The 12,268-nt window shown below is 41.3% G+C and overlaps 1 protein-coding gene across 1 annotated transcript in view; it reads right to left on the reverse strand.

Moving 5' to 3' along the window:
* Positions 1-588: 588 nt before the first annotated feature.
* LOC139724413 (D-glucuronyl C5-epimerase B-like) overlaps positions 589-12,268 on the reverse strand; it is a 91,094-nt gene continuing 79,414 nt past the window's right edge. Inside the window, exons 3-4 of the mRNA XM_071635559.1 lie at positions 3,504-3,740; positions 589-1,974 (exon numbers count right to left, since the gene is read on the reverse strand). Of these exons, the coding sequence (XP_071491660.1) occupies positions 935-1,974; positions 3,504-3,740 (1,277 nt within the window). The 3' untranslated portion in view covers positions 589-934. The remainder of the gene's footprint in view (positions 1,975-3,503; positions 3,741-12,268) is intronic.

The following is a 12,268-nucleotide window of genomic DNA, read 5'->3' on the forward strand; positions in this document are numbered from 1 at the left end:
AAATATAATAAAATCAAATGTGTCAGTGGGGATTTCACTTCCTCTTGTCAAGAACATAACGAAGTGGTAGATTTGTTAGGGCGCCCCCTGTAGAATCTGAGAGACATGGCAGCGCTTTATCACACGCCGTGCTGTTAAGTCATTGCCTCCCGGGAGCCCCTTGGGATACTGTGCAAGGCCAGAGGGCATTTCAGAATCTAGTTGGGAATGGGTTAAAGAGGATATAGGGGCTGGATGTACCAGGCACTGAGTATGGTTTCGGGCTCCTACTCAAAAGATCCGATCAATTTTTCCTCCATCTTTTTTTTTTTTTTTTGGGGGGGGGGGATGAATGGCAGGGAGCATTATGGAATAGATCAGCCATGACCCATGTCTCAAATGCTTTACCCTTCTATTGTTGTCCAATGTGGCACTTTCATACAGCAAATTCAAGAAACAACACAATACACAATAGAACAGAAAAATTTGACTATCCACCTGCAGTGCACATCACTACAGTACTTTGTATACAGTTTTTAGTCCAGAGAGAAACTAAAGATACTACCACCTGAAAAATTGAAGAAAAAGAAAACAAATTGCATGCTCAAAAAGACCTTTCTGCATCAAAAAATATAGTTTTACCTAAAACTAAAATAATACTGCTCAATTTGAAATTTAGAGATACCTCATTCTCACAGAGAAATCAATAAAATTGTATTAGTATTGCATATCCAGTACGCAGATTTTGTTCCAGAGTACTCTCCATGTGAGAACTACACCTTTATCTGGCAGTTTCCAGAATGTTCTTTTTTTTTTGTTCCCAGTAGAAACGGCGATATGGTGCCTTGTGAATTTCTGAGAGGCATAGCTCTTGTTATCAAGGTGTAAGATTTGGAGATATATAACGACTATCAGATCTGCGTAGCTTTGTGGACGCGGCTGGCAACACCCTGTGCTAGTTGTGCTTGGCTCTTTTACCCTTGGTGTAGCCAATCCAGCGCGCTACGGTCTCCTTGAATATGGGCGAGGAGTCTATTGATGCGAGCAGCTGCAGCTGGCTGATGTGGGTGGCGTGGTAGTCCCACCGCGCCAGATTGGGGGCTTTCCCCAGCGCCACGTGGCGGAGGTCGTACGTGGTCCCTGAGCCGACGTCGAACAGGGGCAGCATGGCCTTGAGTGATGCCATCCCCTCGTCGAACAGCTTCTGCGCGTCGCGACTCTCGTCCCGCTCGGCGACGGTCAGCAGGTCGTAGAGACCGATCAGGCTGTAGATGAAACCGTTCAGGACGAAGGAGCTGGGGGATGTGGGATACTCCTCGTACCACGTAAACTTGTCCATAAACTTGGCGGTAATGCCGCCCTCTGATGAGGGATACTGGAAAGGACCCGTAGCACGTAAGGCTGCTTGAAGGTACTTTTTCCTCCGTGTCTTGATGAATGCTCGCGCCAGCGTTGACATGGCCTGGCCTTGGGCCATCGCTGAGTACCATTCGGGCGGGAGGGTCATTCCATCTAAAACCCTCTCTACCTTGATCGACCAGCCGCCTCTCGCGTCCTGGTGGTTGACCAACCAGTCGGCCGCATCGAAGAAGTGCCGCATGTGCCGCGACCTCGCCAGCACGATGTTTGCGATGCGGCCGTGGCCGCGCAGCTCTATTCTCACCAATCTCTGCAGTAAATACCTGATGGGCTTGTTCCTATGGTGAATACCCAAAGTAAAAGCCATGGTTTTTCGGTAATCCACCTGAAGATTTCTTGTGATGGTACGCCACCGCGCCACGGGACCAAGTCCATGCACGACAAACCCGTCGCCCACTCGAAAACCGTCCTCCCCGCTGACGTAATGCATGCTGATGAATTTTCCGGCTTCCTCCCGCTCGGCGACTATCGTGACGGAGGCATTGGCAAGAAGTTTTAGGTCAAAACTGAGCACAAAGTCTGATTTGGAATCCAACACACGGGACCAGGCAGCAATGGAAGACAAACTGTATTCGCCTGGATGGAGAGATGAAAAGAAGAAGCCGACAGTTAGTGACAATTCTCAAGAGTCGTTCACATCTTATGCTACTCTGTGTGAAAAGTGGTATTCACACTCACGCGAATTAGCGGAATACAAATCGCAAGATATTCACTGCTATCCAAATCTCGAGTGTTTTGCCTGTGTGGACATTAAAATCCCACTACACAGCGCGATCAGCATTGTGATCAAAATCTCACGAAATTTGGTGATCATTTCAGAATTATCGCAATAATTTGAGAAATAGTGAGATAATGTGCACGACAGCCAGTGTGTGAACACTGGAGCAAAAAATCTTTGAGACCTTTTATCCCATCATTTAATACAAGTACAACTGAACAGCGCCCGGAACACAACGGCTACCATTTCGGTAGATTTCAGGCATACACAGTTTTGCCGACAAATCATAATTGGCAATTAGCACGATATTTCTCTTTGTCTAAACAGGCATAAAAAATCTCAGTATTTGGATAGTGATCATTATCCCGCTATTTTGTCTGTGTGAATGTGACTGAAGTTGATTCAAAGTATCAAGCATAATCATATACAAAAGACAGTAATGTTTCATTACAATTTGATAAGTAGATGATATTTATTGAGTTATGAACTTGTTTTCACAAAACAGAAATGCTGGTCAAAACTGCATGCAGAAATTATGAAAAAAAAAATCACTGTCTCAAATGACTCTTACTGAACACAGATCTTGATGACATTTCTTGTTGTATGGAACTGAAAGGAAACCTCGATGAAATTTCTCCCATTACCATATGTCCCCCCAAAAAATTACAACAGTACCCTCCACAACCATAACTTTAAAAGTGGTGAATCGACCCAAACAAAATTTTTTTCAGGGTATGAAACTGTAATTCATTGCCCACATCTTACAGAAAAACCCCATTCAGTTTGCTTCAGTAGTCAAAGAGAAATGAGGATTTTTGTAGAGCATGTCAAGAATCCCTTCCCTCCAAGTTCTGTCTATCGTGTTTACACATTAATATGCAGTTCCAAGAGCATCCAAGTGCTAAACTTGAAAGAATCAGACTCATGACATGCTGTTACAACAATCCACATTTCTCTGTGACCACTTAACCAAATTGAACGGGGTTTTCTGCAAAATAGAGCTAAGATGTTATATTCTAAGATCCTGAGGTAGCATTTGGACGGTTTAATCATATTGGGTGTTATCAATGCAAAAAACTGATTGTAATTTTTTTGGGGGACATACTGTATATCTGTCTGATTGTACTCAACAGTCAACTTAACCTTTTCTGTGCCAGGGACTTCGGACATTGCGAACATTTCTATGGTGTTTTCTTCGCCAATCGGCACTTCCAGCACACAAAAGAATTAAGTATGGTGCCAAATCTGATGAAAAAATATCAATTAAAATTGGTGTACCCGTATAGGTACACCCTAGACCAGTAGTGTTGAATGTACTCTTTTCAGTATGCATTGAAAAAGCAGTCAGATAGATGGATAGAAAGAGAGAGATTATGAGAGGACGAACCCGCCGTTTTGAACTCCAGCACCAGCGACCCCTGCTCCTCGTCGTCGACGATGCGGAGCTGGCCGTGCGGATCCGGCGAGGACCAGGCCGAGAGGTCCCCGCTGCTGGCGTCCTTGTACACCGTCATCGTGGGCGGGCTCTCCGTCAGGTTCTTGCAGTAGTGGGTGAGGCCAAACTGGGCTATCTGGATCGGGTAGTAGTAGCTTTGTTGGTCCCACTGGTTGGATAGGGGCACACCTGTAGAGGGCGGCAAACAAAAAGTCGGCACTGTCAATGATAAAGTTTGTTTTCACTATGAATCAACTCGGTGGAGGCTTTTAGGGCAACTTGCGCTCAACTTGCTGCCAAAAGGAATATGAGTTAAATTACGTTCAAAAACAATGAATGAATGAAGTTAAAAAAAAAAAAAACTGCCTGTACAGAGTAGGACCTCAGCACTGCAGGATAGCTTTGTAACAGAGTTTTGTTTTAAGATCGCATTGCTGAAAACTGCAAATAGACCCCCTTAAAGAAACAACAATGGAGCAAAATTAGATTACACATTTTCAGTAACTTTGTCGTTGACACGAGTAGTACTGCACGGGGTATTTTTGAAAGCTCAACCTTCATGTCTATCACTTTCTCGTGACAAATTTCAGCTCGTTTGTGGCTTCATCAACAACTTGAGGATTGCTCAGTTTCGGCGTTTGGCATTCTGCTCCCACGCCCGAGGGAAAGATATTGAAATGATGATGGTGCGATAAAGGCATATAATCCCATACATCTTTACTTGACTAACTGGCATCTATATCATCAAAGAGATGGATTAGTAAATAGGATGAAGCTAAATATATAACTCATTTAAAAAAAAATGGTTGTAAGAAAAAAGGGAAAAAAGGAGAAAAGGTTAGCCAGCAAGATATGCCTGCCATGAGGAGTGAGAGAGAGAAAAAAATTATGTGCCGGAAAATAAGGCAGCACAAAAGGCGTCTCACAAATGCCAAAGGGGTATATCCACTTTAGAATAACAAGCACGCCCAGTAAAGTCTCTTTGATCATCGCCGCTGTTCTAGATAGCTATCAGCATACACATGGTGAGCAACATCAATGTGAAGTTTTGGAAGGGACGGGTCGGTTGGTCGACCACTGTTTTCCAAAAAAAAAAAAAAAAATGGTGGGGGATATTGAGTTCAACCGGCTGGACAATATTGAGTTCACTTGACTCAAGTGTTAAAAAACAATAGAGATTGAAACCTGCTTGTCAAGGGAGGGGTGGTGAGGAAGAGAATGCGGTATCAAAGGGAGTGAAACATCCCCTCCCCCCCCCCCAAAAAAAAAAGAGAAGTTCAGTGGTCATAAAAAGGCATGGAAAAGTGGGAATGTTCTACACTCTTTCTTGCTAGAACATCTGGACTTGTTCTGTCAAAAACCAGCACCAATATTGTAACAAAAACTGCAATGGACAAAAGAGGCAAGAACGGGCAATCCACCAAAGATCTTTTAGACATTCTATATGGCTTTAACTGACCCTCTCTCCACCAATGATTCAAAATGTTATTGAAATCACGGTACAAACGGCTTGCAGATAGTACAGACAAGACTTATGAGACCTTGCACCTGTAAAAGTATGCAATATCAGTAATCTGAAGCTCTCCATACCCATGTCAAAGAATAAACCATCAAGTCAGCTACAGATGAAGTAAACCAATCAACAGTTGTATGGATGAAAGTACTTTTAACCCATTGCAGACGAGTCCCCCGAGTATACTCGGGCCGGTGTCTATGGGAAATGCGTGTTGTAGCAAAATCAGCCCATCCTCAATGGGTTATAGATAAAAATCACACATTTTTATTATGCCTGTGAATGTATTTGATGATCTGTTATTTTCACATGTTATGTACATTATCACTTATGTTTTTTGTATTCATACATTGTAAATATGTTTGTACTCTCATACCCCGAGAGGGGGTCGATAGAGTCAATAAAATCTTACAAATCTTACAAATCTTACTGACTGTGTATATGGCAACGACCTGGTGTAGTTAGATGGTTAAGAAATTGTATCTTGAGAACTACAGTGTTCATGATTCAAGCAAATTACAGTTTTACTGAAAGTGAAGCCAGACTCAGTCACATTCAGTCCACAGCATAATGTGACTGAAAAACAATGGAATTCTGTGGCTTTGACCGCATCTTGCGAGACACGCAAAACAAAAGAGGGGAAGTATTAACTGTTAATATGCTTGTGAATGTATTTGATTACTGACTGTGTATATGGCAACAACCTGATGTACTCAGATGGTTATGAAATTGTATCTTGAGAACCACAGTGTTCATGATTCAAGCATATCACAGTTTTGCTGAAAGTGAAACCAGACTCAGTCACATTCAGTCCACAGCATGATGAGACTGAAAAACAAAACAAAAATTCTGTGGCTTTGACTGCATCTTGTGAGACACGCAGAACAAAAAATGAGAAATATTAACTGGTTATTCTGTTCTGATGAAATATAGAAGGAACAGGGAGGACAAACTTGATTCCATCTTTTTTTTCTCTTTCGGGTAGTGCTGAAAGGGGAAGTAGTATCAATATATTTAATTTTTATACGTGAGGGGAAAAATGGAGAAGCACATATTCAAATTGGCAATGTGTGGCGGCAGGGAGCGATGGCCTCCTTTTATCATTGGTCTTGGAGCCGGGGAATAGTTCATACGGCTGGGTTGTGTCAAGCTCAATCCATCAAATGCATGCTAATCAAATCAACCCCCCTACCCAGCAAACATACAGGTGAAACATTGACACATACCAACATACTCTCTTACACACACACACACACACACACACACACACACACACACACACACACACACGCAGACACACACAGACACACACAGACACACACACATACATACACATATGCATGCACACACTTGCACACACAAAAACAACAATCCTTCTTGAAAGGCAAAATATGATATCATTCGAGCATTCCACGCTGTTCTATCCATTCCATTTTCGGCAAAATTTGAGCAATCAAAAAAATGAGACATTTTGTCCTAAAATGGGGTCGTTCAATTCAAACGCAAAAATGAAAACCACACGAGACAGAGAGGGAAGATACAATAAATTTCAGTCACCACGACTGATTATCAGCAAAGAACGCAAACAAACACATTACATATGAAGGCAAAACACTTCAGTCAACAATGAGGTCTGTAACTCTGTCTGGGTGTTGTGTGCTTGGTGACAAGGATATGCCGAGAAATAACGAGAAAGATCCAGGCAAAAACACAAAAGAACGAAACAAACAAGCGAGGATGGAAGATAAAAATCACAAAGAAAGAAACAAACAAGTGCGTTAGAGAGATAGAATCACAAAGAAGAATGAAAAAAAAAAAAGCGAGAGAAAGAATAAGAGAAAGGAGATATGTAATAAACAAAGCTCACAAAAGGCAAAATGTGGCCAAGCTTTGCTACATTTGGATATTAAAATTTAATGCACTTTGCACACAGACCCCATTATGTTGCATGGGTTGGTTCCTCACAGACACAATTTGCCTGTTAAAGCTTCCCCCGGAAGAAATAATGGCAGAAAGAAAAGAAAAGAAAAGAAAAGAAAAGAAAAGAAAAGAAAGAGGACATATGACCTGCTCATGAATGAAACAGCGGCTTAGAGCCTCGTAAATATCCTTTCCATTCTGTATGTCCTCGACAAGTCTAACAAGGTTTTATGTTGTCTTTTTTCACAGAAAATAGGTAGGCCTATGCCTCTACCATTCTACACAAAAAAAAACAACAAAAGAAAGGCAGTCATCCATTCTAAGAGGAAATAAAAGAGGGGGGATGCTCGCCTAAAAGCCCATGACAGGAAATGAAAATACTGTAAATTTTATCATCCCTGACCTGTTAAATGTCATAGATTTTAAAAAAAAAAAAAAAAAGTCTGGTGTGGATAACAAGTCAAAACATGTTTGTTGAGAATTGTGGCTAAAATTGCTTTGATCAATTGACAAATAAGCTTACACACAACATCATTTTTTTTGTCTGCGTGGATGAGTAAAATCAAAACAAAATTGTGAAAATTTGTTGGAAAACAACACACAGTTTAACTGTCTATCAACACAGTTGTTTTGTTGAATCCATTTCAAAGTTGATTTTAGCCTGTCTTCAACTCTAGTCTTTGGATGTACAAAACACAAAATGAATGGCATCAAACATGTTTGTTACAAATTAAATCATTTTGGTGTTTCAAGGAGCCCACTAAAATTTTAGCAAAGATCCCCCCCCCACAAAACCCCATGGCACGGGTATCACAGAGATTATTGACAAAGGTCTTAAAAACGGAAGCTGGAAGCTCAAGTAACACAACACAGTCAGATTAGGCAAATGGGGGGGGGGGGGGGGGACGTCAAGAATATTAGTTACTTTGCTTTGAAAGCAATGGACGGACCAACTTATGAAAAGAAAGTCCTTCCTATTCATAGCTAAGTGACATCAGAGGGGCAATTTCAGATGCTATCAATGGCTGTAACTATATAAAAGTGGTAATTCAGGTCACTCAATTGGACAAAAGATATGAAAGACAACTTAGAACATCAACAACAACAAAAGAGGGGCAGATGTCAGTATTTTGCTGGACAAGTACTGCAGATGTGTGGGAGCTACAATACAGATATATTCTTTGACAGATACCCCTTTCAGGTAATCGCGGTTCAATTATCCGCATCCAAATAATGCGGATGAAGTAATCAAAATCGCGTTCATATATCCCATGAAGTGCGCACTACTTTTACGAGCGCCCGTTCATATAATGGTGCGAAAGACGGGAGTATTTGTCATGGTTACTGGGCACGCCTCTATAATGACGTAATGTTTCCGGTGAAATATACTCACGTGTATGCACAGCTCTTGCTCAAGCTCAGCAATCAGTGGTTGTGCGGCGGGAAATCGAGTGACCTTTGACCGAACTGTGGAATGTTAGTGCGCATAAGTCGTAAAACGCGTTCATGTATTCTCGATCAACTCCTCATGCTGCAATAATGCGCATAATAGCAGCATCAAAATAATGCGCACTTTTTTACTCCTCTCCATTCATGTAATCAAAATTTTACGACTTATTGCTCCTATTATCCGCATCCACGATTACCTGAAAGGGGTAAGAGTCTAAACACGTAAAAAAATAACTGGTTGTATGGGATTTTGTAAGAACGGTACTGGCAAAATAGGCACACTGCCTTGAGTTGAACAGTCTTTGTCAGCCGTGATTATCCATCCTCAAAATAAAGGAAAAAATAGTATCACAAGATTTAGATATAACACATAAAAGTATCACAAGATTTAGATATAACACATAAAAGTATCACAAGATTTAGATATAACACATAAAAGTATCACAAGATTTAGATATAACACATAAAAGTATCACAAGATTTAGATATAACACATAAAAGTATCAATGAAATTCTGCAACAGTGCTTATACATGTAACTGTTACTCATTGAGTGGTCTGTGCAAAGAGTCTTGAATATATTGATACAAGTAGGCTCTTATGGGCGAAAACTTTGCCACATTTTCATGTCGATGTCTAATACCATCAATGATGGATGGGCTTGGAGTCTTCTTCAGTGTTAGCTGAAAAGTTAGGTTTAATCCTCCCTCAGTCCACGCTTCACACTCTATAGCACTCTGGATTACTCTGGAGCCGACATCACAAATCAAAGTAAATGTAAGAATGCCGGAGGGCAATTACACTATGCACTCATTTCATATCTAAGCCTGACAGTGTATTCTGGAGAGAGATTAACTCCTTGGCTCTCAGTAGTAAGATGCCAATGTATTAAGCCTATATGGATTTTGACTTGGTAGTCCTGACAGGGTTTACATTAAACTCTGCTTTTAAAGGAGAAGAAGGTGGGTGGGGAGGGCTTCCAAATATGATACTCACTCATTGTACAATTGCTGTCAGAGGCAGATTTTCATGTCAAGACATGGATTAACTGTCATTTCAAAGGTCTTGCCACATGCTCTGTATCTTTTGCTTTTTTCCGCTACATATACACAGTTTGCAACACAAGTCGATTATTTACACTGCAAACAGTGGGCTGTTGATAATGACCGTACAGACGCTGACACGGATCGACTCTTTGTTTGGCTTTTCAACAGGAGCGGACTAAGGAGGACACAGGAACCGATGAATGTCGGAAGGATAACATTTTATGTGGCTAATCCTTCCAAAACACATTTCCGTCCTGTTTACAGGAGGCCCGCAACTGTCAATCACAAGAAGTGGGCCGCATCAGATGGCACACTAAAGATCCACCAAATCCGAAGGCATTTTGTTTATTCAATCCCCACAGCACAAGTGCAGATGCTCGCCCTTGTGGTGGCATAGTGCAGCAGTGCTTGAAAAAGTGTAAGAGGGGTTTCGGCTCATTTCTTTTTCGTTTTAACTAATTAATCACTTTAGGTTTCTTTTTGTTCTTTAGCACTAAAATACATTGTACTTGAACATGCTGCATTGCACATTCCTATGATCTTTCCTTTCAAAAATATCTTTCTTTTATATTTGGTCCAGTGTAGATGAACTGATTGATTTGAGGATGATCCGGAGAAAAGAGGGCTCTTTCACATGTTGTTGTTGTTTTTTTTCATGCAATAAAGCCAATAAGCACACCTTATCAGGATTTACGATCATAATTTTTGCCCCGTTATTTCAACTAATGCATTTGGAGATCACAAATAGGCAACTGCACATGGGTTAAGTCTGCAATTATAAAAAGCGTAGCACTGTCTGTTTTAATGGGAGAAAAACCTTTTAGATAAAGTGGTCTTTTCTCACTGGAGAAAAAAAAAGTGGAGTGGATACTACAAGGTTTCACTGAGACCAAGGAGGTTTAAGAGTTGGAGTTCCAACTGGCTGTAATTATTCAAACAGTTGTCAGATTTCTATTGATGTACAAAAGAATTTCACAGGTGCATTTGTGCCTTTGATGATCGATGTTCGAAGCCGCCGTCTTGCTTAGCAATCTGAAGATTCATTTTGAATGTTAACATAATATTGGCCATATTTTGCTTATTTATTTATTAATTGAAATGAAATTTCACTTAATGACCAAGCATGTAAAACAAAAGTCAATACCATGCAGAAATTTGTGCAAAAGTGTAAATCAGAGCTGTATCATGTGAAAATGTTTAAAACTGTACCATCCTGGAAAGCCGGTTTTATCACTTTTCCACTTAATTCCGACAAATAAAACTTACATAGAATAAACTTCAAGTATAATTCTTTATAAATAGATATATCAGATTAGTGCTCGGGTATGCCCAGTCGAGTAATTTTCATCTCTGTTTCAGCATTTTTTTGCACAATTTCTATTCGCACATCCTCGTGTTTGTACCACCTATCTTTTATAAGAAGGGATAGCGAAACGTAATTACCATCACAAAGACACATCTTCTTCAGAAAGTGGCTGGTGATTATGAAATGAGACACGAGTCAATTGTCTTACTATCTGCAGATCCTGTTTGGCACATGCTTCAAATATTTTTGAGCGGCGGCATCGAACATCTAGTAAAGGAAGTAAGACGGTTGTGACTCCATTCTCTAGAACCTCCTTGCTGAGACATACATGACAATTTTTCCACAAGAATTGTATAAAAAGCTATATGGCTGAAAAAAAAACAACAACACAAAACATCTCTGCTGCTATGTCATTGTTACAGCGATGACAGGACCAAGTCCCGCCCCTTTTCAGTCATATCTGTCCAATCACATGTCAAGTTGGTCTGACTGGAATCCTCCAGGTCAATTTGATGGAATGAAAAGAAAGAGAGTATAAGAGAATACGAGACAAAACATAGAGAGAGAGAGAGAGAGAGAGAAAGAGGGGGGGGGGCAGGAAGAAAAGAAGGGAGAACGAAATTCAATGGCAATGTCCCTCCCAGCCTTTCCATTAGTAAAGCAAACACTCTCTCAAAAGGATCATTTAGCACACAATCATTTATTGGTGCTGGATTTCCCTCGCCCCTCCAAAGTTTCACACCAGTTTGCCAACACCACAAAAGAGGGGCTGATTTGTCCCCTTTCACGTGGTACACCCTCCCTACCGAATTTGCTCTGGGGGGAAAAAACAGAAATGAGGGAAAGTTGAAAACTTTGGAAGTGACATGCACGACCAGCATAGGCACCCATCTCTGTCCCCATTTTATCGGAGTGTGAGAACTACGCCAGACAACTTAAAAAACAGAAGAAAACACAACACAGCAGCAACATTAAGGTCTATCAGCAAAAACTGGATCTTTCTTATGATCTACCAACCGTGCATGGTAGTCCTCACCCACAAGTGGTCCTACCAATCATGACATGTCCCTTGTTATGGGATACAAGGCTCTTGCTTCCCCAATTATTTGTTCGGAAGAGGAGTGGAGTGTTTTGATTTCATTATCCCCCGCCCCCCCCCCCCCCTTTAATCTCTCTCTCTCTCTCTCACCCTCCTTACCCATCTCTCGAAGGATAAAAGCCAACTAAATTTGGTCCTGCCCTGCTATGATGAAGATGAAGTTCAAATGATACTGACAGGCTGCCTTTTTGCACAAGCGTCGCTCAACCCCCGAGATAAAATTCCCCCGAAAAGAGCATCCTTCGATCATCTCACGGCGAGGGGCCACGGCCTTCCATCACAGGACTGAGGCCTACAGGTTGGCTTGAGGGGTTGGGGGGGGGGGGGGGGGGGGGAGGGAAGGATTTGGCTGCCTTGGATACAAAACCTTTAAATAAATGTCTAC

Source organism: Diadema antillarum, unplaced genomic scaffold (assembly GCF_040938485.1).
Source record: "Diadema antillarum isolate AM-2024a unplaced genomic scaffold, OU_Dant_1.0 scf00000212, whole genome shotgun sequence".
Classification (NCBI taxonomy): Eukaryota; Metazoa; Echinodermata; class Echinoidea; order Diadematoida; family Diadematidae; genus Diadema; species Diadema antillarum.